General features: G+C 50.3%; 1 protein-coding gene across 2 annotated transcripts; it reads right to left on the bottom strand.

Moving 5' to 3' along the window:
* Positions 1-17,041: 17,041 nt before the first annotated feature.
* Positions 17,042-24,151, bottom strand: EMX2 (empty spiracles homeobox 2). 2 transcript variants are annotated; one of them, XM_065672358.1, is made up of 4 exons: positions 23,954-24,151; positions 22,769-23,249; positions 20,605-20,789; positions 17,042-17,989 (listed from the first exon to the last, which is right to left on the bottom strand). In XM_065672358.1, exons 2-4 carry the CDS (start codon positions 23,157-23,159, stop codon positions 17,822-17,824), a joined length of 744 nt encoding a protein of 247 aa, XP_065528430.1. In that variant the 5' UTR covers positions 23,160-23,249; positions 23,954-24,151; the 3' UTR covers positions 17,042-17,821. The 2 variants fall into 2 exon arrangements, with proteins under 2 accessions (XP_065528430.1, XP_065528431.1); XM_065672359.1 differs by lacking the exons at positions 20,605-20,789; positions 23,954-24,151 and having other exon boundaries at positions 22,769-23,434.
* Positions 24,152-25,007: the final 856 nt, after the last annotated feature.

Raw genomic sequence — 25,007 nt, 5'->3', positions numbered from 1 at the left:
TGTACCAGTCAAAGGAAAGCTAAAAACAAACTAGATTAAATGTTTTCGCAACATAGCATCAAAGGGTATAATTTTGTCCATTCACATAATTTAAACAAGATCAGACTAAGTAAATACTTGGAAGAGACCCATTCTAAACTGAGAGGAAAGCTAAGTATTTCAGGAACTGGTGGTGTCTGTGCAAGATGGACAGTTAGTGCTGAAGCAATGCCACAGTGTGGTTTTCAGACAAAATTGTGAACAATTAATCAGTCTGAATAGGTCCGTTCAAAAGGAGGGAACATTTTGTACACCAGATTTGTGGTTTTGATTAGAAGTGAGATTCACTGACTGCAACATATCTTTTTCAAAGTGCTTTTTAAGGGGGGATGTGGTGCTTTCCCATCACTAAATGTTGTTCACGTACGTTTTTTTCCCCACTGGCTCTTCTTTTAACAGAAATGCAAAGCTGGTTTCTTGATCACATGATATTTTTCAAAGTGTTAAGTACACAGCTCAAGAAATACACACCATGAACTAATTAGCCAGTGAAAACAAATCTATTTTTCTGCTTATGAATTGTCTCAGCAGAATGTGACTTCTACAAGTATGGAAGCCCACAAATCCTGACATTTCACTCATTTACTACGCTAACAAGGAAAGACAAGAATCGTTTGATTTAGGAGAAGAATAAGGTGGAACTTAGGGCTTCCCCAAACCTTCCTGATGATTACCAAAGCCCACAGCAACACTCTGTCCACCTCCTGTGCTAAGGACAATACCAATGACAGCAGGTCTTCTCCACGGCTGCTGAAGCCCAGCAAGCCTTCATAGGTCATGGGGCTGTGATCAATTAGTGTAACAACTTTAAGATCCTTCTCATGTCCAACAGGCTCGTCAAATCAAATATATTACATCCGTTGCGCTGGTGTCCTGGTGAGCTATTACGTTACCCAGAAGGACAAATATTCACATTTGGATCATCCAGATGCGAACCCAGGAGCTTATTACTGAAACTGTATTTGAAGACATTGAATGCCGTTCCAACCCTAACTATTCTATGATTCTATGAATCACATTCACTTACGTCTTCTAATAGTTGCCCCATTGTCTGTCACACAACTTCAGCCTTGGGATTCTCCACTTAAATTCTCTGCTTGTGAAAACAGCAATTGCTCTGTAAAGGTTAAATACATAATTGCACTTAAGCAATATATTTTTCCTCAAAACAATTCTTAAAAACACTTGCAGATAAACCCATTGCCATTTAAACTGCATATAAAGCATGAGTTTTCAGTCAGGGTGAAATCCTGGCCCCAATGAAATCAATGGGAGTTTTGCCATTGACTTCAGTGGGGCCAAGATTTCTCCCTTGATGCACATGATATATTTTTCCTGACATTTAGCATGATGAAACAGCCCTGGTTCTGATTAGCCCAGGGTATAAATAGTATCAGTCAACTAAAGCAAAATTCAAATCAAACCTCAGGCATCTTTGCTGATGTCGCTTTGCTTTGGAGCACTGTGTACGAGCGAAGAGACCCGAATGGCTATTTGGAGTCAAGGACTTCATCTGAATCTCTTTCCATGGATTCGGCTTTAACCATAAATCAAGGCACGGACAGCAAAGGGTTAGCAATGATGAAGACATCTATTCATATGTCTTGTGACATACATTTTTCCAGCGTGAATTCTTCATTAAAAGAACTCTTGATGTCTCACAGCTTGTTACCAAATTGGGCCTTGACTTTTAATATAATTTAGATGTGTTTAAAATATGCTTCTCAGAAGAGCTGCCTCCACATTTATGAAAATGATACACAATAATATTAGGAAGGAATCCGTCGCCTGTTTTGACAAGTTTTATTTTTTAATATCTTATGAATGAGGATATGAACGCATTTTAACCTGTTGTTTTATGTTTGAATGAGCCGTACTGCAAGAGGAGAGCAACACAGCTTGCCTTCTGAGACCATTCAATAAATTGCTTGCACACTGCACAGAAAAATACTTCTGATCTTTCCCTAAAATTTGGATTCCTTTTTTTTTACGCCATCATGTCATTGGAAAGCAAAACTAATGGAAAGACAGTGGCAGAGATTAATAGATGTTAAATCTACAGGGAATCATTGCAATCATGTCATTACTTTACAGAGTTAATCCAAAGTTCCTAGGGACTAATTGCGTAGTTTCCCTGGCCCACGCAATGCTGTTTGTAGACCATCTTCCAGACGGCTCCAGCACTGATGGGAACCTGCCAGCAAGGGGAAGACCATCCCTCCAGAGGTGGGGAGGCAGCGGCACTGCCCCACTGCACTGCTCGCCTCTCCCTACTCCCTTTATCTGCCTCTGCAGCACATGTGGGTCTGGGATATTTCATGAGACATGATAGAGAATAAGGACCTGCTATTTCCCTGCTATTCAGGCAAAACTCCCACTGGCATCTATGAGCCCTTAAATAGTACAGTATGTTGCAAGTGGAATTGTTTATTGTGTTCAGTCAGAGCCGGCTACAGCCAGCTCTCACTACTGACTCAACTACGCGAAAACTCGCCCTCCTGTCATCCCACACTGCAATGCTCACTGGGCCCAGTTCTGTTTCCACTTAAGTGCTGGAATAAATGGAGTCAAGACAGATCCACCATCTCCTTCCTCTGAATCCCAGCGCTCTTGAAAAGCAGTGGGAACGCCTCTAAGATGGAGACAGCGGGCCAGACACTGTGTTGGTGTGAAAGCCAGTGTGATTTACACAGCCCTGTGAGCAAGGGATGACCAGAGTGCCTAGGATCTGTTTTTACTGCAGCTCACCCCTCTGAAAACCAGCACATCAAAACCATGGAGCAGCTCAAAGTGAATATTGGACGCAGAATTTGGTCTCTGGTGGGCCAAACAGGTAGCCTGTCCCATACTTCCCTGCTTTGTGCTCCAGAGGCATCACAGCCTCTCACTGAAGATTTCTCCCCAGACATCTGCAAACATGTAATGGTGGCTGGAATTAGGACTTACAGGTATTGCTGCAATTTACTTGGCTTTATAAATTCTCCTTGCAGCCTTATTCACACATACCACTTGGGAATTCTCGTTGTATTTTCGTTTTAGCAGTGTTAAAATTCATTTGGTATCTCTTTCTTGCTAAGTGCAGGTAGATACACACTCTTGAGTGAATAGGATATGCTCCACTTGTGAAGTGTAGAAGCAGGTCAATAGACAACTTTCAAAAGGAACCATTTAGGATAATTAAGCAGCACATACACACCAGCAAGAGTTTATTTTGTATTGGAAGGCATGTGGTTAGGGAAACAATAGCAGTTTTTTCCCTGGAGAATGTTAATTAAATTGAACACCCTGGAAAACTGAACTATTCTTACCACAAATCTATAAATCAAACTGTTCTGTTTGCTTAATATAATGCTTTGCTATTCTAGTCACACTGAAGTGGGCCAGCCACATAATGCCAAGATATTTCCATGATGAGCACATTAGAAGCACTGATTGACTAGAGATCTTATGGATGTAAGGCCAAACCCGTATCTCATTTACTCCAGAATAACTAAGATCAAAATCTGGCCCACACTGTTCAGATTAGTTCATAAATAACATGAAAGGTTTGTGAGCTCTCTAGCAGATGCATTATGGACTTGGTATCTGTACTGTACAAACCCTGGCAGCCCCAGTAATGGATCAGAACTTTGCTGTGCTAGGAACTGTACAAATACAGAGCAAAAGGATTTGTTCAGCCTGGAGAAGAGAAGGCTCAGGGAAGACATTAGAGCAGCTTCCAATGCCTAAAGGGGTGATCAGAAATCTGGAGAGGGGCTTCTGACAAGGGCAGGTAGTGATGAGACAAGGGGAATGGTTTTAACCTGCCAGAGGGGAGACTGAGATGAGCTCTTAGGCAGAAGCTCTTCCCTGTGAGGGTGCTGAGGCGCTGTCACAGGGTGCCCAGAGAAGCTGTGGCTGCCCCATCCCTGGCAGTGCTCAAGGCCAGGTTGGACACAGGGGCTTGGAGCAAGCTGCTCCAGTGGAAGGTGTCCCTCCCATGGCAGGGGTTGGGACTGGATGAGCTTTAAGGTCCCTTCCAACTCAAAGCACTCTATGGTTCTGTGATTTGTCTTTCTGATTTGTCCAACTAGCTTGAAAATACCTATGAGCAGATATTCAACTCAGCTTATATCACCTGAATGAGAAAGCAACACCCTCTGCCGGGCGGTACCAGAGGGCAAGGTGGTCTATTTGGTCCCATCTTCTCAGAGGCTAAAGGGGCTCTTTCCATTAGAAAGCTCATATTCCCAGTTTTATACTCTGAAGCCAAATTTTCAGCTGGCATAAACCAGTTTTCCCAAGCAGACTGATGCTGGCAGCTGGGGATTTGGTCATCTCAGCAGCAGCCACTGGGAGCATCACCCCCAGCATGTCTTACCTCTGCTGTGGGACTTCAGCTGCCACAGACATGTATCACAGACCACATCAAAATACATTGCAGACATGGAGGCCAGTGCTCATGTTCTCCTCTTTGCAAGACTCTGGGTTGATCCAGAACCTGGCAAAACATGTTCACGTTTTCTGAAGTGGGCTGTGACGCAGGTTCCTATGGAAAACCCTTGCCTCTCCCATTACACACAGTTGTTACTCATTGCAAGAAAGGTCACTCTAGCTCCAGCCTGCCAACTTGTTATCTGTGTCTCACTTAGACAGTAAATATAATTTAAATAAGGAAAAGATCAGAGATTTCAGGTTCTGAAAGGAGTTTTGCATGTGCTGAGGAAATGAGTTGGATTATCAGGCTGTGTTTTCTGCCATAGCACTGCATGTGGGTGAGTGTGCATGTTCCCAAGACAGTGGCAAGCTTTAGGAGCATTTATGTATAAAGAAATAAAGGCACCACACCAAGCTTGACATGGTAAATCCCTAGCTGCAACTTAGCAATGGACTGGTATCTCTGGAAGAAGTTCCCCTTAAACAGAAATGGCCCAAGAGATGCATTATTGGTAATGGTCTTTATCGTATTCAGAGGATATTCTGGGCCACGTATGGATCACAGAGTCTGTATCTATCAGCAGCACAAAACTCAGAGACCTGAACTCAAAAAGTCATAGGAATGTAGAATCAGGAGGATATACTTAGAATCATAGAACAGTTAGGGTTGGAAAGGACCTTAAGATCATCCAGTTCCAAGCCCCCTGCCATGGGCAGGGACACCTCACACTAAACCATCCCACACAAGGCTCTTTCCAACCCAGCCTTGAACACAGCCAGGGATGGAGCATTCACAACTTCCCTGGGCAACCCACTCCAATGCTTCATCACCCCCACAGTGAAGAACTTCCTCCTTGTATCCAATCTAAACTTACCCTGTTTAAGTTTGAACCCGTTACCCCTTGTCCTGTCACTACAGTCCCTGATGAAGAGTCCCTCCCCAGCATCCCTATAGGCCCCCTTCAGGTACTGGAAGGTTGCTATGAGGTCTCCACGCAGCCTTCTCTTCTCCAGGCTGAACAGCCCCAATTTCCTCAGCCTGTCTTTATACGGGAGGTGCTCCAGTCCCCTGATCATCCTCGTGGCCTCCTCTGGACTTGTTCCAGCAGTTCCATGTCCTTTTTATGTTGAGGACACCAGAACTGCACACAATGCTCCAGGTGAGGTCTCACAAGAGCAGAGTAGAGGGGCAGGATCACCTCCTTTGCCCTGCTGATCACGCTCCTTTTGATGCAGCCCAGGATACGGTTGGTTTTCTGGGCTGCGAGCGCACACTGAAGCAGGTTCATGCTCATTTTCTCATTGACCAACACTCCCAAGTCCTTCTCCTTGGGCTGCTCTGAATCTCTTCTCTGCCCAGCTTGTAGGTGTGCCTGAGATTGCTTCGACCCCGGTGCAGGACCTTGTACTTGGCATGGTTAAACTTCATGAGGTTGGCATCTGCCCACCTCACAAGAGTGTCAAAGTCCCTCCGGATGACATTCCCTCCCTCCAGCATATCAACCGAACCACACAGCTTGGTGTCATTGGCAAACTTGCTGAGGGCGAGCAATGAGGGCAACTTGTATACTGGGCACCTTAAACTCATCGGTGGCATGTCTGCTGTGCCATTAGCTGAAAGGGCTCTCATTCTATGATCATCTGCATGGCATCCCAGAAGTGAATGTCAAAGGCTTCATACACGCATCATTTATCGCGATGTCTAAGTTCATTGAAAAACTTTCACCAGTCTTAACAGGACAGCTAAAAGCTTTGCACAACTTCCTGCATCCTTCTCCAAGCAAAGCTCATCACTGCCTTTTCCTCACACCTCATCCCTGAGCCAGAAGTGGAAAGGTTTCCAGCGTTTGACCTGATAGCTCCATTCATACGAGCAACTTTATCTTCAATCAATAACTCTGCAGTGACAATGAATAGACAGGAAAAAATAGGTATTTTGTGTCACCCTAAAAGCTAAGAAAAAGTGCCAGTGTGGAAAAAGGGCTACAAATACATACACAGCTCTTTCACAATACACTGATCTTTATTTGTAAGACAAAAGGCAAAGCCTTTATTTTAGAGCATGTAGATTTACTGGTCCTTATTGTATTGGCCAAATATGCTACATATACCCACTGGAATGATTTAGCAGCTACTGGATTGCAGTTATTTCTTGCAAAAAAAGACAGTTCTTCAGCATTAAAATAGTGTGATGGGATGCACATAGCTGGAACTTTCCAAAACATGTAATTTAGTCTTTTTAAGGGACTTATTTTTAATTCTGTCATATATTGATGTTTTGGGCAAAAGTATGTTATATTAAGGGAAAGGTCTGGTATAAATCACAGCTGCTCAGCCAGCAATCAGTCACATTGCAGGAAAAAAAATGAACACTTCTTTCATTCTCGCATTTGACCCCTCCAACAGTGTATTGTCCTTGCTAATGAGCTGAACATTTTTGCTGATTTGTTATATGTAGCAAATATAGAAGCAATGAAACCCATCTGTGTAATTTATTCATTGATTTGGACTCAAATCCAAGCGTGTTCTAAGTAGCTCTTGTCTGTGTGCATGCGTATGAGAGAGAAAGAATAGCTCATCAGCAACAAAAACAAGTCTCGAACTTACCTGCTTCAAATATTTATGATTAATGGGAAATACCCTGGATCTCCTTGCCTGCGACCCAGCAGACATTTCAGAAATGGTTCATTGCTGTTTAAGGGCCACCAGTGTCAGCCCTGTATTTGTAAAGATCATTTTTGAGGGAGGTCTCCTCATAGTCCTTTCAGATTAAAAGAAGAAGAATAATGAAGGAGGGCCAGAAAGCTGCAGTAAAATAAAGCAAACTCAAACACACTTTATGTCCCTTGCTTAGTGCTGAAAAAAGTACATGGTGATAGTGGTTCTGTGGGTACCATCTGATTGTCACGTTCTGTAAAACAGCTTTAGATTGAGGGGAGTCATGGTTTCTACCCTGGGCTCTTCAAAACACCACTGATTCTATGACACCTGTTAAAAGTCTATTTTCCTTTCAGCTGCCCAAGGGCCTATCTCTTCTTTCAGACACAGAGTAACCTTGTGAAGGAATTGTTTTTAAACAGTTGCTTTCGGCCGTTTTAAGTTTCCTTTTTATGCTCCAGCCACAGTGGATGTTTGGTCCAGGACGCAAGGGCTGTACAGAGAATTCCACCCAAACAGTCCCGCCCGTGTGAGAGGGACAGCAACTCCTTCCTGCTCTGTTATGAATGAAGGAGGGAGGCTGATGTGAGCCAAGTTTCTGGAGGGGTGAGGGCCTGTGTGTACCTCCCAAACTTTCCAATCACACAGATGTTATCTGGCCTGGAAATGTAAAAGCAGAGCTGCTGAACCACGCTCCCTGCTCTGCAGAGACCCTCTGGCTGTTCCTTCCAACAATTTGGTGCCAAACCTTATGTGATCCAAATGAAGGGAGAAAAACATCCAAGAAACTCCCAGAAACTGAGAGAACAAATGAAACCATGGATCATATATTACAACCAGAAACAGCCCGGTTGAGCAGGGACGGGGTTCCCCCAGAAACCCTTCTTTCTTAACATTGACCATCACAAGCTGACCATGTCTGAGATAAGTCAAAGGCTTTTTCCTCCATTCCGCAGCTTTTCTTTTTCATCTTCTCCTGGCTGAGTGCTGGTGGCAACAGATTAACAGGTCACCGGACTGGGTCTGAGAATTGCTGCCAATTACCTCGGCTCTGCTTGTTGCGCTAGTCTAATGGCATCGTTTAACATGCACTTCTCTCCCAACACCCCAGCTGGTGACACCCAATAAAAAGTGTGATTGATAGATAAGTCTGCCTGTGTATATCCAAAAGGGGTAGTGGGGCTCATCGTTTCAGGGGTAAATCTCCTTTCCCATCCAGACAGCGTGACAAAGAGTCTGCAAAAGCTCCTTGCTTGTGTGGGTCTGGCCCTCCGGCCCCCCAGGATGTTTCTTCCCCCAGAGGGATGCTCCGGCCCGGTTGCGAGTAGCGGAGTTTGCGCCTCTGCTCTTCCCCCTTCAGACAGCAATTACGGAGCGAAACATCTGAATCAACAAAGCATCATTTACTTAAAGAACTGACAGCCCTTCCACTTGAACTGGTTTAAATTAGTCGACGCCACATTCTTTTCCTCCTGTGTGTTTTGTTTTCTGTCTTGTTTTTTAATTCTTCTTCTTTTAAATAGGGATATATAACTGCAGTAATTCACCCGGCTGAAGGCGAAACAGTTCAGCGGGAGGGAAAAAGAAGCCGAGGACACGACCGGAGGGGCTGGGCGAAGGAGATGAGTACCCATCCCCGCCGCTTCGCTCTCCACCTTCAGCGGGAGGCTGCGGAAGGTTCCGCAGGTGCGGAGGGCACAGGCTTCCAGCGGGGCGGACGACGGGGCCATCGGGTCCAGGCTCCCCACCTTGCACCGGCGCATACCGGCAGGGCAGGAGCCGGGACGGGTAATATTTCCCATCCCCGGCTTCCTCACGGAGTCTTACCTTCAGGACATGTGCAGATGGAAAAGTGGGAACATTAAAATTAAATTACATACATGTATAAAGACAGAGCGCGTCGTCGGCAGCAGGAATGATTAGACGGAGCAGCTCGGGAAACCTCCTGTATGAATATTTCATGTGAAATCAAGCGATCCCCCCGAAGGTACAAGAGCCCTTCTTAATTAAACCGGTGTAAATGTTGCCATTTACTCCTTTTTCATTTAAGCCACGGGGGACGAGCAGGAAGGCTGCCCGAGTTTTACCCTTATACCCGCAAAAGAAGAAACGGGCCTGCCTCTAGGGTGGGGGCTCCCGTCGGGGCTGTGGGTCCCGCAGAGCCGGGCTGAGGAACAGGTAGCCCGGGGGAGACGCAGAAGCCAATGGCCGGGATGGGAGAAGCTATAGAAAGGCAGAGGATTTCAAGGACCAGCTCTGCCCCGGCACCCAAAGACCCCACGTCCTGGCTCCGCGCATCTCCATCCTTTCCCCGCAGTACCCTCAGTAAGGGGGCAACGAGAGAGGGCTGCCGGCCGGTGTCCCCCTCCGTTTGCTAGGGTACCCCCGTACCCAGAGTGAAGAAGGCACCGGAATGGCTCTTCCCCGCAGAGCTGTCCCCAAGCGGCTCTTCTGCCCGCCGACGGCCGAGCCCAGGAGGGTCGGTTCGAGGGGCTGGGACCCTCTCCCGGCCGCGGCGGGTCCCTGTTGTTGGAACCCCTGGGTGAGCAGCCGGGAAACTTCGATGTGCAGCCGCAGCGGTTTCCATGGCAATGCGCAGGGTGGCAGCGGGAGGGTGGTCCCCGTCGCCGAGGACACGGCTGCCCACCCCGGCCAGATCCCGCTTCCCTTCCTTTCCCGCACAGGCGCAGGATCGGGCCCCTGGCAAGGAAAACACCCCCAGGGGAGAGGAAGGAGGCTCTCCGCAGTGGGGATGGCCACCCTGCCCTGCCCGCCGTCGGTGCTCGGAGCGGCACAGGCGGAACCGCCCGGACAGGACCCCCTGCTTTGACAAGCGGGGTTCTTTGGGGGTCTCCCTGATTTGCCAGGGAAAGACGGCAGAAGAGACCGACCCCAACCTCTCAGGACTTTGTCACAATGGTGTTAAAAAAAAGAGGATTTCCGAAAGCCCTTGACTCTCCCAAAGGCAAATGGGAGTGAATTTCCCAGCCGGACCGACGCTGAGCTCACGACTCTTGCCCATAGTCCCTCAGACACTGTCCCTGCGACACCGACATCCAGCCCCACACTGCGACCTTGGCTTCTCCTTCCACACATGACCTTTCCTTTCCTTCTTTCTTTCCTTCCTCCCTCCCCTTTCCTTCCTTCTTCTTTTTCTTTTCATTTTCCTTTTTTTCTTTTTTCTCAGTTTTTCCTTTTTTCTTTTTCATTTTTCCATTTTTTTCTATTACCTTTTTTTTCTTCTGTTGTCTTTTCTTTACTTCTTTCTATTCCTTTTTATCTCTTTCTTCCCCCTTTCCTTTCTTCTGTCTTCTTATGTTTCTGTCTTTCCCTGTCTCTCTTTTCTCTCAGTTTCCCCTATCTCTTGTTCCCCATTCTTTCACTTTTTATTTCTTTTTCCTGTTCTTTTTCCCTCCTTTCTTCCTTACAGATTTTAGTCAGTGTTTTAGCGTCGAACCGGCTCCCTGTCATTTTGCATTCACTGCGAATTAAAACAAAATAACGTTATTCTTATGGAAAGACCTTTTCGGGTTTTATTTGAACAGCCGTTACTCCTCCAAATCCTTTCTTCCTCCTTCATCCTTTTTCCATTACTCTAACATTGGGCAGCCCAGGGGGGAGCAGGTACGCTCTTTTCCAAAAGGAAACACGTTTGCAGGGACAAGAAGCGTGGCGCAGGAGATAAGTCCCTGGAAAAGGCTTTATAATCATATTTGGATCCTAAACATCCCATCGCAGTAAACGTCTCCTCTCGACCTGCCAACTAAAATAGCCGTGATCGTGTGGATTGTAAACGAGATCAGAGAAGGGTTTATCTGGGAATCTCTCACTCTCGCAACCCGCAAGAATTTCTTGCCTGCCTCTGATACCAACTTGCTGATCTAACGATAAAACAACAGCCGGGGCTGTGTTCTCCGGCCTTGCGGAGGGAGCCGGGACTTGGCGCTCCCTGCGAACACAGCAAAACCGCAAAGTGCTATTCAAATACTGATAAAGCTGCGAGCGAAACCCCACCGAAACACGGGAACTCAGCAACTTCGCACCACGCGGAGGCTTGGATCAGCTGCTGCTTCCAGGCGGTCGGGACTTGACAGATGAGTTTCCACATCTTATCGGAGTTTATTTGGGGCCAGGTCACCAATACTCATTCAGCCGACACTTTCACTCCGGGACTGAAATTGTTTTGAATTCCTCTTGCCTTATTACTATTTTTGAATACAAACCACAATTATATAGGGGAAAAAATGTAAATGAAAAAGGCTTGGAAAGCAGAGCATCGCTGCTCTCCTGGGCTGTTCCTTTCCTGCCTAGGAATGTGGGAATCGCTGAGACTTTCCAGAGCTCTGTGTGTCAGCCGGGAAAGAGAGGAGCGGGGCAGGAGGGGGACATCAGTTTCTCCCCTCCTTTGCAGGAAGAGACCCCCGCTTGTAAAAAGCTAACCCCGAGCGAGAGGCTGCCTAAGCCCTGATGGGGCTGTGGGGCCGCTTTCTGCCTCGCTTCAAGACCCCAGCGAATGTTTTCAGCCAGGGAGATCCTCTGCTCCCACTTTATAGCCTGATTGTAAACGCGCCGCAGAGGTTTACTCACACTCCAGCACTTAATTAAGGAAACATTAAGAGTCCAGTTTAAACCAACAAAAGCCAGGCAGCCTAGGCCGTGTCCCCCCTTGCCAAGCTGTGCTGCGGGACCCCCTCCGCATCCCTCCGTCCCCTTATGGGATGGGACCAGCGCCCTTCCCACTCCTCTCCCCTCTCAGGGGCTGATGCTCCTCCTTTCCGTCCCTTCCAGGGGGAACCGGCGCCCAGTATCCAAAGACCAATCTCAGCTGGATTCAATGGGGGTGATTTTTGGAGCTTCCTGGGCAGAGTGGCAAAGAAAACAGGCACCCGCGGGAGAGGATCATGGATCTGCCCTGTGGGGTGAGTGGGGTGATGTCCCCGCCTCTGTCCGGCGGGTCCCACCACCCCGAGAGGGGACCAGGAGTTTCTACCTGTCCGGGTCTCTGCCCATCTCCTATGGATGATGGAATCATGAGCGAGAGAGGAGCTCCATCACTCTTCCCAGCTCCTACCTCCTCCGGCTCCTCATTATTTAACCGTCCCAGAGAAAATAAAACCCGGTCAGTTTTCCTGCCTGTCCAGGCTTAGAGAAGAGCGAAGGATTAAGACGAGGGAAAGCGACGTGCGGAGCTTTGGTGGAAAAGCGCAGACTTTCTTTTAAGACATCAAAAAGGAAAGAGAGAAAAGGATGGACACTACCTTCCAATACACTTCAGTTAGCTGGTGACAAAAACTCCGGGCATGCACTGAATGCATAATTACCCCCAAGTGAAAATTCCCTATCTAATTTGATATTTGGTGCTCAGCAGAAGCTAGCCTTCGTAAATAATATACAAAGTAAGAAACCTAATCCAGCAGGCTAGAATGTTTAATTCATCATTATGCGAGCTAATTGGAAGGTGATTATATGGTAATTGCTCATTAGTGGTGTATATTTATCGCTGCACCTTATGTCAAGGCCATGGGAATTGTGTAGAGTCTGTTCTCTCATTTCAAGGATCAGTTTCAGAAGCAGGAGCAAAGCGGGAGAGATCAAGTTCTTCCTGACGTCAGGTCCAGCCACGGCTGATGGCGAGCGGGTCTATAAATGCTCGCCCAAAGCCCCCGCAGCAGCCAAGGGCTCTGGTGGGGGACATGGAGGGCCTGAGGCAGAAGGGCCGGGCGGCCCACGGCGAGCAGGAGAAGGAGGAAGAGTGGGAGAAAGAGAAGGAGGAAGAGGCTCCCTCATTGCCCGGGCGGGGGAAGGCACCTGCAAAGCGGGAAGAGCCCGCAGTAGCTGCTTGCCCCGATCCTTGCAGGGGGGACCCACGGAGCTGGGGGTGGCTACAACCCCCTCATCCTCCCGGGAAGCAGAACCGAGGGGGTTATAGGAGGGTTCGCTTCCAGCCCACAGGTCGCCATCCCTGCAACAGGCGCAATTGCTAATTGCAAAAGGCCAATTAAAAGCGAGAGAGGGGAGGTGATTAATGCCTGTTCGCTTTCAAGCGTGGACCACGGCCCGGGCTTCCCCGGCCGCGAGTGTCCCACCAGGAGAAGGGGTGGCGAGGAGAGAGGTTACGGCTCGGGGTCAGGAGGTTCTCTAAACTCCCGCTTTCCCCTCGCAGCGGGACCCTTTGGAGAAGTAAATCAATCGCTGTATTAGCTCCGAGCAGTTACGGACACGGGAGCAAGGGGCCGGGAGAATCCTGTTTATCAGGGAATCCGGTCTGACCGGAGCTGCTTTGCCTATTTCCTATGAGGCAGGCAGATAGGTAGGGGTGCTAATTAGGGGCGGACCGCTAATTTCCGCCAAGGCTCATCAGTAACAGCACCATCCATCAATGGGGAGGAGAGGTAAATAAACAGCGCTTCGAAACACAACAAAGCGAGGACTCCAAGGGCCTCTCCCTGGTCCAGTGCAAACAGGGGGGGTGCAAACCGCTCGGTGTGGGAATCGGAGGAAAAGGCCACGGCGGGGCTGGAAGCCGCAGGCTCGGTTCGAAGGGAAAGGGTTAAAAATCCAAGGATGGAGGGGCCAGATCCCGGGCGCGGAGCTGGGCCGGGTGTAGTGCAGCGAGTCCGGATCCGGCCCCTCTGCCTCTTGCCTCGCCACCGGCTGGGTCGGGGAGGCCTCGACGGCTCCCCCCGCCATCGACGGGAGCCCCCGGGGCCGCTGCCGGGAGGTGACACACGTGAAGAGGCCTGGGAGAGGCGAGACGGGGCGGGCGGGGGCTTGAGCCGCCCTTGCTCTATAGGCAGAGTGAAGCGATGGAGGAGGGAGACGGCGCAAAACCAGCCCGGCCGATTTGCGCTCACTCGCCAGCGCACCGCTGCGCGCCCGCGCAGTGCAGCCGGCCCTGGGCGGGTTGGAGGGGGGAGTGTCTGCGCTCAGCTTGCAGCCCCGTCGAGGCACGGAGAGCAGAGGGCTCTCCGCGGGGCCGGCTGTTCGCGGGGACAAGCAGGCCCCCGGCAGCCGGCACTGAGATTTCCTTCGAAAGAGCAGTAAAAATCCGACATACCCCTTCCTTCCCGCCCCCTCCCCTCGGTTATTTAATATAAAATGTATTTTTAAACCCCCGCTCGGATAGCATCTCGCCAGTATTTATATTTCCACGTTGCCTGGCATCCACTGTCCCACATCAGACTGCCTCTCTCCCCCTCGCTCTAATCCTGCCACTTTAAATAGATGAATTAATAAAGCAAATGAGGGTCTAATAAGCTGACTGTCCTGCCTATTGAGGCAGGGGGAGAGAGACTAGAAAGTGCGCCAAATTTGTTTGCAGTGGATCAAGGCTAGCCGCCTTTGCTTCACTTTCTTTATCTTAATTCCGACTTGAAAAGATATAATTATCTAGTTTGAACAGAGCTGCTATCAAATCCTTCTCTAGGCAAGGCAGGGGAGAGCTGGAGTGGATTGCAGTGTTCTGAGCCGCTTGGTGCAGCCGGAGATAGGGAGTAATGAAGTTGTGGAGTCCTGAGATACAAAGGGCATTAACCTCATTAGCATGAAACCTTTTCTTCTAACCATTGTGGGACCCTTTCAGACTCCTAATCCCCCCTATTTTCAAAGCTTGGTTTGTAATAAAGCTTTTAGGGGTTTTTTTTCAAAGCTAATGGCATTCTCTGAAGATTTTATTGCTGTTACGCTACATAGGACGCTTAATTTTTTTCCCCCTTCTCTTCCCTCACGGTTTAAAAAAAGAAGGGAGAGGGAGGAGAGAAATATATGGTTCCTGCAGAAATAAGCCTTTTATCAAGATGGGAAACAATTTCTAGAAAGGCCCAAATCTGCTGTTCAGCCGCGATCCGTTTAATGTTTGCCCATTTGCACGGGATTGAAGCGGAGCGGAAGCCAATTTGAGCGAGTTCAGGTGAAATGTGGGCCCTGTTTGACTTTCCAAACCTGCCCCATCAGCTGCTTCAGGAAGGGAGAAATGCAAGGAGAAGTTTACCTTGGGAATAGCCCTACTAAACAATTAGGCTAGGTTTAAATGGAAGGGACTGCATTGCAACGTGCATCCTAACCCTGCCTGGGCCTCTCTCCTATTTGTAGCACCAGTGAATGGAAAGTCACCAGGATTTTTAAGGAGCAATATTAAAAAAAAAAAAAAAAAAGTAAAATAAAATCGGATTTAAAATAAAAAAAATTATAAATTTACATAGTACCCGATAGAGCCACCACGTGCACGGAATGTCTAATCTTAACTTTTCAAGGCAGGATGTTTAACAAAGCTCGTATTTTCGCGATGCATTGTAACTTCGCCTTATCACAGTGTAAAGGGTAGTCAGATTGTCCTAAATTATGTCCAACTAGCCCCCCTGGATCCACGGATTAAGAGATTAAAGGAGACCACTGGGCAATGCCTCCTCTTTCCCCTTCATATTCCTGGTATGATAATTGCCTAAACTGATTTGCACTTTCACAAAAGCTTGCAGGATTCTTTGTAGGCTCGAACAGAGCAGACGAGGTTTCTCTATCAATGGAAATAAAACTGATTAATGCAGTCTATCAGGCTAAGGAGCAAATGAAGCATGAAAAAACAACTGTGTACCCCCAGAAAACCAGCTAGTTTCCTCAAGGACCCGGAGCAACTTTTTTTCCCCTATTTTTTCCCCCTTTCTTTTTTTGCACGTTTTTAATGTCAGACGTTTACCCCTGTGCCCAGGATCGCTCCCTTGGAGCGGTGGGGAGAGCAGCAACTGGGGTCCCTGCCTCCTAGGACCTGCTCCTCACCGCACCGACCTGGCAAGGGGATTTAAAAGATAGGAGAAAAGAGAAAAAAAAATTATTAAAAATAAGAACAAAAAAAAATGAAAAAATGGATGGGGAGAAAAAAATGTTGGGAAGCGGGGGGGGGGGGGGAGGAAAAAATTCTCTCCCACTGAATAAAATCCATATTTTTCCAAGGAAAACTCATTTTCCCCTCAGTGGAGCGCGGCTGCTGCGAACTAGCATCACCCTCCCATTAGGGGCCGGTTCCCACTTGAGTTTCTACCCGGGGAAGGGACTGGGTTTGTTGCTGTTGGGTTTGGGGGTTTTCCCCCTTTTCTAAAGGTATTTATTTACAGCGAACGGGTCTCTGCGGCTGATTTTTAGAGCGCTATTTACAAGGCGGTGAATTCATTCAGAAAACACGCCGATGGCGGCAGGAATGCGCGGAGCGGCCGCGGTAGCGCAGGTTCCCTCCGCAGGGTTCAGCGGCTAAAATCAAGGTGGGAAGCGGGGAGGGGAAACTACCGATTTCCCGAGAAATTTCGGGGAAAGGTAAAATAGATTGCTTAAAAAATATAATAATATAGGGCATATTGATAAATCTTTATTGACAAAATATTGACAATGACATACTTCTTGGAAGTATATAGTGTGTTAGAATTCTAACAAATTAAACACAAAACACAAAAATATTTACATTCTGGTATAGGAGACATGAAGGAAACATTTGTCACTTTGCCTTATCTTTTAGTAGCTCTAGGATCTCGGAATATTATAAGGTCAGTGCTTGAAAATTGCCCCAATGAAAATGGCCATTAGAAGGAAAAAAAAAAAAAAAAGAAGAAGAAAATATAATAATAATAATTAAAAATAAAATTAAAAAGTTCAATCCTCGATTTTTGAAGTCCCTTTTCTCTGCATCCTCCCTGCTCGGGAGGTGTCCCCACCGCCAGACATAGTGGCTGGGATTGCGCTTTATTAATCCGCAATTATAATTCCCATCCGGGTTTGCAATGGGGATACATCGGGGAAGGGGGGGGGGGAATAATTTAATCGGAATTATATTTTTTGGCAGCAAAAGTTATGACCAGCCCCAACCTCCCCCCCTCCCTCCCCTCGCTCCCTCCCGTCCCTCCCCAGCCCCACCGTGTTTGTCCATCCGGAAGGAACACGATGCTTTGTTACTGCTACTTCATTTTAGCTTTCACAAACACTTTGACGCCAGAAGTTATCATAAAATGTTTACAGACTGCACATTTCTCGTAAAATAAAATTAAAAAGCACACAGAACCTGTCTTAAAGGGAAAAAAAAAAATACAATTCATTTCTGTCTTTAGGAAACGGGGTCTTTTTTTTTTTTCCGTTTTTCTTTTTTGCCTTTTTTTTTTTTTTTTTGCCTTTTTTTCATCTTTTTTATCCGCCCAGACGGCTTTACACATGCAATTCAAGTTTCTGAAACAGGTGTGGGTTTGGGCTGCTTAGGGAAATCTCTCTTTCAAAGACGGAAAAAACCTGTGAAGTGCAAAATGTCCTGTAAGGTGGTAATTTTTCTGGTTCGGTTCGGGGATTATTTTTTGTTTCGAGATTTTTGTGGTTGTTTTTTTTTTTTCTTTTTAAGGGTTTTTTTGTCCTTTTTTTTTTTTTTTTTTTTAACCTTTATACTTTCAAAAGTGGACTGCGAGAAACGGAATACCTGTCAATCGCCTCGTCCCGGTGGTGGATTGACAAGTCCCGCCGTGCCGAGCGGGGCCTCGGCCCGCACCTCCCGCTGCCTCACCCCGCTCGCTCCCGGCCGCTCGCCCCGGCGGGGATCGAGGGTTTGATGGAGATCTCCGTGTCCCTTCCCCGCACCGCCACGCCGGGGGGGGGGGGGGGGGGGGGGGGCGGTTAAGTATGAGCCGTTAACACTTTCTGTTGGTGGGGTGCTGGCTTTGAAAAGTCCCAAAAGTGCCAGTTTTTAATCGTCCGACGTGACGTCGATTTCCTCTGGACTGGCTTGTTTGGTGGCGATTCTCCACCGGTTAATGTGATGAGTCCCTTTTTTCTTCTGCTGTGAGTCTGAACCTTCCTCTTCCAACTTTTGCCGCTTGAACTTTGTCCGTCTGTTCTGAAACCATACTTTTACCTGCGGGAGGAAAGGCAGCGGGCGTTAGTCCGACGCCTTGACCGGACGCCGGAGCTGCCTGGAGCCCGCTGCCCTGGACGTGCCGAGGGGCTTCAGACTCTGCGTGCGCTGTGCCCTGTTAATACCATGCCCTACCTGCACCGTGCCCTGCATGCACCATACCCTGCCTGCACCATACCCTGCCTGCATCGCTGCCCAGCTTGGAGGGGGACAACCAGAGCCTGGGTGCCACTAAACCTCCCCGGGAGAGGCGCAGACAACACTGACGATGCCCACCCGGGACCTCCAGACTCCCCACGCGTGACGGAATGAGCAGCCACACCGATGCTGTGTGCGCGGCTCCGCTCCCGGCGGCCGTACCACATAGTGCGTGCACCTTGCTCAGGGGCGCGGATCCTCCGCGCATGAGTAGCCCCGCGCAATGCCCGCGCGTGGCGCCAGGCACCCCACGAGGGGAGCACAAAGCGTGGCTGCGCGGCGGCAGGCTGTCACCGCGCCGTCGGGGCGGCTCTTGGTACCCGGCCTGCTGAGGCGTCCCGCGGCCTCCAGCACCGGGAAAGCGACCGGAGGCTGCGGCGGGGGAGGCAGGGCCGGCTGTGGGATACCCCCGGCCGGCCCGGCAAAGCAGAGCGAGGGCCTCGCCTCTTCTAACGGGGCAGCGGGTTGGGGACGGGGAGCGGAGGGACGAGCATAAAATGGAAGAAAAAGCCCCGAAAAGAAAACCTCCCGGTGCTCCCCGCAGTGTCTCGCTGGGACGCTCCGTCCAGGGGCGATCATAGCGAGGCGAAACGCCTAAGTGCCGTCGTAAATAGCCCTCTGAAATGGTTCAGCGCGGAATAAATCTGACTTAACCATCCGGCAGCTGACTTCAGCGCTTTAATTACAGATAGTATTGATCTGGGAGCTATCTCCAGGGCTGGCCACACTCCTTGTAGCGGCCAAAGGTAAACATAATTTTTTTAAAAGCAGTTTAAACTCTGGTTCTGTCTGAAAGTGCCTGATAAAGGCCTCAGCAAGGGGGGAAAAGGGAACTGGAGCATTTTAATAAGCTGGTTTAACCCGCTTCGCTGCCTCTTCAGAACAGAGACCTGCCTGGCCGGACACACATCTCTGCTGCATTTTCATATTCTCCAAAAGTCCCCCATTAAAAAGCTGAGCGGGGAACAAGGGGTGAGTTTAATTTGCTTTTAGTTTGCTAATTGAAGGGGAGGACGGTTCATTTCTGCACGCTGATCTCCCAAAAGGGAGCTCATTTGTAGGGGACTGGGGGTTTGACATCCGGACAAAAGACCCCAACCAGCTTCGGAATCAAGCAGCACAAAGACCACCTTAAATACAGCTTTCCAGTAGAAATAAGCCTGTGACCGGTCCCTTGTTCGGAGAACCTCATAAAAGTGGCGATCCCTTTTTATTGTTTTGTTAGGGAGACATTTTAAAACAAAAGCTCCAACCTCTTTATTGCTTCCCCCACGAAAAGGAGTTTAAAGGAAAAAAAATAGGAGAGAGAGAGTTAAAAAAAAAAGGGAGAAAAAAAAAAGTGTTACAACTTAATCCGCCCGAGGAACGCTGTGTTTACTGGGAACTTTGAACTAGGCTGCGGCTCGGTATTTTGGCTCTCTTTTTTTTTGTTATTTGAAGTACAGTGCCACATACTGTAGCAGAGACAATCCCCATCTGGAGCCCTCTCTCCTGGAAGGGCACAAAACAAAAGCCCGACACAACAACAACAACCAACCCACCCACCTCCCCCCCCCCACTCCGCCCCACACCTCAGCCTTTCTTCCGGAGAGCAGAAAACCGCTTGAAAACCGACCGTGGGTCCCCGCCGTCGGGGGGAGTCCGAGCTCAGCCCCGCTCCCTCCGCTTCACTACTGGTGCTCGGTCTCGGAACCCACCGAGACCCTCGCCCCAGGACACCCGGAGCAGAAACGTGGCTAATCGGCCCTGAAGATGGACGACCCAAATAGCCCCCGGTGTGGTTCTGGCCCGCAGCCAGCCAGCGGGGGGGCAAGGAAGAAAATGGAGGGGGGGCTATTCCTTATACTTATAATGATATTTTTCATCTTTATGCCCTCCTGAGCCTGCTCCTCATGTCCCCGCCGCTGGACGCGGGGCTAGAAACGAGTGAAAATCAACCAAGAACCTGCATTTCTGACGTAGGGTCCAAAAGGGTGGGGGGGCTCAGTCCGCCTCTTGTTTTGGGGGCTTTCCCCCCCTAGCATTCCACTACTTATTGAGGGTCGCAGCATCCCGCAGAGCAAGGACCAGGGCCGCCTTTCTCACGCAGATGGCAGGTTCCGCCGCTCCCGGTCCCGCTCCCGACGGATCCCGCAGGGGGACCGCGGCCGATACCCGGGTATCGCCGCTTCCACCCCCGGCCGAGCCACTGGCGCTCCCGGTGCAGACGGCGGCTCTCAGAAACGGGAGAGGATTGAACAACACCCAGGCAAAGGCGAACCCCTCACCGAGCTCCGCCGGCCCTGGGCTGGAGGCCTAAACACTCCCAAAATTTGTCCGTAATTTTACCCGCATCTCCAGGCCGACCGGGTGCGTTTTCCCAAGAGCATCCCACTACTTTCGCTTTCCCAACTGCCCACTCCTTGCTTCCCTCTTACCTGAGTTTCCGTGAGGCTGAGGCTGTGTGCCAGCTGTTTTCTCTCTGCTCCTACTACATAATGGTTCTTCTCGAAGGCATGTTCCAGTCTCAGTAATTGGGATGGGGAGAAAGCTGTACGGATCCGTTTGGGTTTCCTGGCCAGTGCGTTGTGCAATAGGAAGCTCTCCGGGCTTGTTTCATTCCCTGGGCAACAGGGTAAAACAGGGATTAACGAAACACCAAACGCACTCGAGAAGAGTTTTGAGTATCAGAATTTTTGCCTCCCACCATTACTTGCAGGAGAAAACTGGGTATAGTTCATTTATTATTATTTTCAGCGCCTTTTTGCTATTAAATTCCCCTTCGATTAATAAGTGAAGGAAATAAACAGGGGACAGAAATGACTGGAAGAAATTCAAATACTACAACACAAATATGGGAGAACTAAGGGGGAAAAAAGAATCAAGGAAAAGAATTGGCCGGAGCCCGGCTGCGGTGTCTGCGGCTTCTCTCGGCAGCTGCCCGACTTCCCTCGCCTAACACCTTCCCCTGTTCGCTATTTACATCCTCCCGGCGGGGCACCGCTGCCCGGTTCAGCCCCGGCCGAGCTCCGAGCTCCCGCAGCCCGCTCCCGGCCTCCTTCCTCTTCCCTCTCCCAAAGCTCCGGCCGGGCCCTCTCTCTCTCCCCGCTCTCCCCTGCGTTGTGCCGGGGTGTGCTCCCCGCAGCGACTCCCGCTGCCGCCGTGCCCGCTGCCCCGGAGGGAACCGGAGGGGAAATAAAGAAACAAACTTGGGAAGGCCACGGAGCCGCCGTCCCAGCCGGCCTAATGCGGAACGGGCCGGGTTGGGGGGGGGTCACCAGAGGGGTTTTGGTGGGTCTCTCCCTCCGGGTTGACCCTGTGCCGCTTCTCCGTGTCGGTCCCTCCGAGATGGGAAAGGCAATGCGGGTCTCTCTCCGTAAGTGCATTAAAAATCGTTGGAGGAGGAGGGTGTGATTGAAATCAGGCTGTGGCTCAACACCAGGACATTTCCGCCTTTCATCTACCGCTCTTTACCAATCGCCTGATGACTGCGACAAATAATTTGGTGAGCGAAACCTGTAATTTTATTCTGAGAGGGTAATAATCCTTTTTGTATCCCTGTCTGCCTGGCTTCGGAGACAGAGAGAGACTCCTTTCTCAGCCCGGGTCCAACGGCTCGGCAGCAGAAGGCCGGGAAAGGGATACCGCAGGTGGTTTGTTTTCGTTTGGAGTTAATAAAAATTAAAATACCGGGAAAAATAATAGTAATAATTTTTTAAACAAGCAAATGCATCCCTCAGAAAGGAGGTTGAATTTTTATTACTATTATTAATTTTTTAAGTGTGTATAACGAAAGAGGAGCCGGACCCATTACGGGAGAAACCGGCTCACCCTGCGGAGAAGGCGCTGCCGGTTGCAAAGGGTTAAACAAGGGGGATTTTATTGATCGTGCGCCATTGGATTCGGTTCTTTTCCTCCAGCCGGTTGTTAATCGCTCGGAAGCTGGGAGCCCTCCCCTGGCCCTTCGGACGGCATCGCTCTCTGTCCCCAGCCCTGCTCTCCTAGCAGCCCCATCTCCCTACGCTGCTCCAGCGTTACCATTATTTTCCTCCCTCTTTCTCCTGTCTCCGGGGTTCGTTTCAGTTCTGTCCCGTCCCCGCTAACAAGGGCAGCGGCTGGATTTGGGGCTGCTGCGGCTACCCGCAGCCCCGGGCACCACCGTCCTCCCGGAGGAACCTAACGTCCCCTCTGTTCCCATCCCTGCAGTGAGGCTTTTGCAAGGGCTCCTCCGTAGCTGTTAACCCAGCGGAACAAAAACCATCCACCTTTCTCCCCTGCTTTTAGTCGGGGTGAGAACGCCTCCGAAGTCCCGGCCGGCCTTGCCTTCCCTCCTGCCCCGCTCCAACCGGGAGAAGCAGCTCGGCAAAACCGAGCCAAAGCTTCCCCCCTCCCACCCCCCCCTCCACCCCCAGCTCTGACAGCTCCTCAAGTTTGGCGTGGAGGGGGGGGGATCAGCAACAAAAGCCCCTCGGCCCATCCGAGCCAAGTCTACGGCTCCGGGCACCGGCTGCCCCCCACCCCTGGTTCCCCCATCAGCCGCGCCGTGGGGACCGTCCGGAGGATGGAAGGGTGGTCGGGAGGGAGAAGAAAAGTTGCACGTACCTTGGAACCTGTGGCCCAGATACCGGTAGCGGTGTATTAGCCAGGGGTAGAAGGTAGAGGGGTCCCTTTGCTGCGAGGCGAAGAGCGGGTGCGTGGAGTGCGAAGCGGGCAGCGGATGGGCGGCCAGGGCGTGGGGAGGGGGCACGGGGTGGACCGGCACGGCCGGGTTGGGCGGGTGGGAGACGGCCTCTGCAAAGACCAAGTCCGGGTTGGAGTAAACCCCCCTGCCAGTGGAGTGGAAGCCGTTGAGAAAAGGGTTCATCGGGCTGGAATTGGCATAGCTGAGCGCCGCCGGCCGGATAGGATCCTCGGAGCGAGACGCGGGCAAGGGGCTGTCTTTGGCCACCAGCGACTCGATGGTGAAACACCGCTTGGGTGTGGGCTGAAACATGCTGCCGCGGCGAGAGTCCCCGGCCGAATCTCTGCCTGGCTCTCTCCGGTGCGCGGGAGACGATCCGGGGAAGTTTGCAGCAGGCAGTGACTTGAGGAGGGATAGATACACACATAAATAGACAGGGGCTGGAGGAAAAGGAGGCAGCGGCAGCCAGCGGTACCCAAAAGGGAGACACACACACGCGCACCACGCACACACACAGGGAGGGAAAAAAAAAGGGGGAAAAAAAAAAAGTTGCTGGGAGAAGTTTCCCTCCTGCAAGGAAAAGGCGGTCGCCCCCCCCCCCCCCCCCCCCCGCCTCCCTCCCTAAGTCCAAAGACAATCCATGGATGTGATCGGCCCCTTCACAAGTTGTGCAAACGATTTGTTAGTTCATGAGCCTAATTAGTGCTGGGATCACATAAACAGCTTCCTCTGAAGCCTGGTAAATGGCTTGATGATTGGTCGCTATTACTCGCCTTGAGGTTGAAGGGGGAGACTCTTTAAAGTGCGTCAGAGGGGAGGCGAGCGCCGGGCAGCGCCATCGGGAGGGATGGAGCCGCGGATCGGAGTGCAGCGGGAGCGCGCCCGGCAGCGCGGGGGGAGCGCGGCCCCGCTCCCGCGCACCGCTCAGCCTCTGCGCCCGGAGACCAAGGTACGGGGACGGGGTCGGGGGGGGGGGGGGGGGAAGGGGGGTGCTCGGGGTCCTGCATCTCCTCTCGGGGGGCTGGGATGGGGATTTCGGGGCTCTCCGCCAGGGTGACACCCCTGTCCCTGCCACCTCTCGGGGGCTCTCAGCCCGGCGAGGTTACCTTGGTCAGCACCGGGGAGTCCGGGGGAGACAGATGCCCCGCTTGGAAAAGGCTCTATCCCGGTGGGAGAACGGGTCGCCCTCCTCGTCCTCGGAACTTATTTACACCCCCGTCCTGTCCTCCGCACTCCCCGCACCGCGCGGTGCGGAAAACAAAGCGGAGGGAGGTTGCATTATGCAAAGCTGGGACGCGCAGGGCTCTCGCAGACGGGACAGGGGAGCAAGTCTCCGGTTCCAGCCTTGTCCGTATTTTCGCGTTTACCTTTGGGCCCGGGGATGATTTTAGGGCTGAGTTCTCCTCCTCCCATTGGCTGGGGCCGCAGAATAATTATGATCACATCCTAATACTCTTGGCTGGTGCTTACTGTTTATTGGTAGTTAAGGATCTATTATCTATTCATCAGCCTCCCATTTTTGCCAATTACATTCCTCTAAAGTGAAGTACCAGCAGGTATTTTGCACATTTACAATTAATGATAAAAAATCTGGCGTACTTTAAATCTATTACGAGGCTGTGTAATTTATCTTAAAGATGCGGAATTGCTAATGTAAATTAATGTTTCTGTTGAACCAAAGGATGGGGGAAGTCTTAAAACCAATCTAGCGTTTCTTTCCTTCGTTCACGGACATTGTTTTTCTATTTTCTTTCCACTTTATACACAAAGAATCCGTTACTCCACTGCATTAAAGTATGATAAACAAATCGGTATCTAAGCGGTCCTCGCTTCTTTGCAGTAAAGGGCGAGGTGAGCTTGCCTTCCCTAGCACCAAAAAGCGCCTGTTTGCAGCTAACCGGTGTTTTTAACGCAATATCAAATCGACGGCGTAAATATAAGTGGCAAAGCAGTACTGGGCACGCAGGGATGCCGGGGTCTGCGCGCCTTGCTCTGTGGACGTGTTTTCCTTTGTGCGCCCGGCGCTGCGAGCACTTCGTGCAAGGGAGAAGTTGTCTCTCGGTGTGAAATGGAAATGTGTTCTCCAGGCGCTGGGCGGCTGTCCGGATGGACACCCATCCCCACACGTGCGTACGATTGCAGGGACAGAGTGAGAGGGAT

Source organism: Lathamus discolor, chromosome 3 (assembly GCF_037157495.1).
Source record: "Lathamus discolor isolate bLatDis1 chromosome 3, bLatDis1.hap1, whole genome shotgun sequence".
Lineage (NCBI taxonomy): Eukaryota > Metazoa > Chordata > Aves > Psittaciformes > Psittacidae > Lathamus > Lathamus discolor.
The sequence above is the reverse complement of the archived record's forward strand: the minus strand, read 5'-3'. Positions and strand labels throughout refer to the sequence as shown.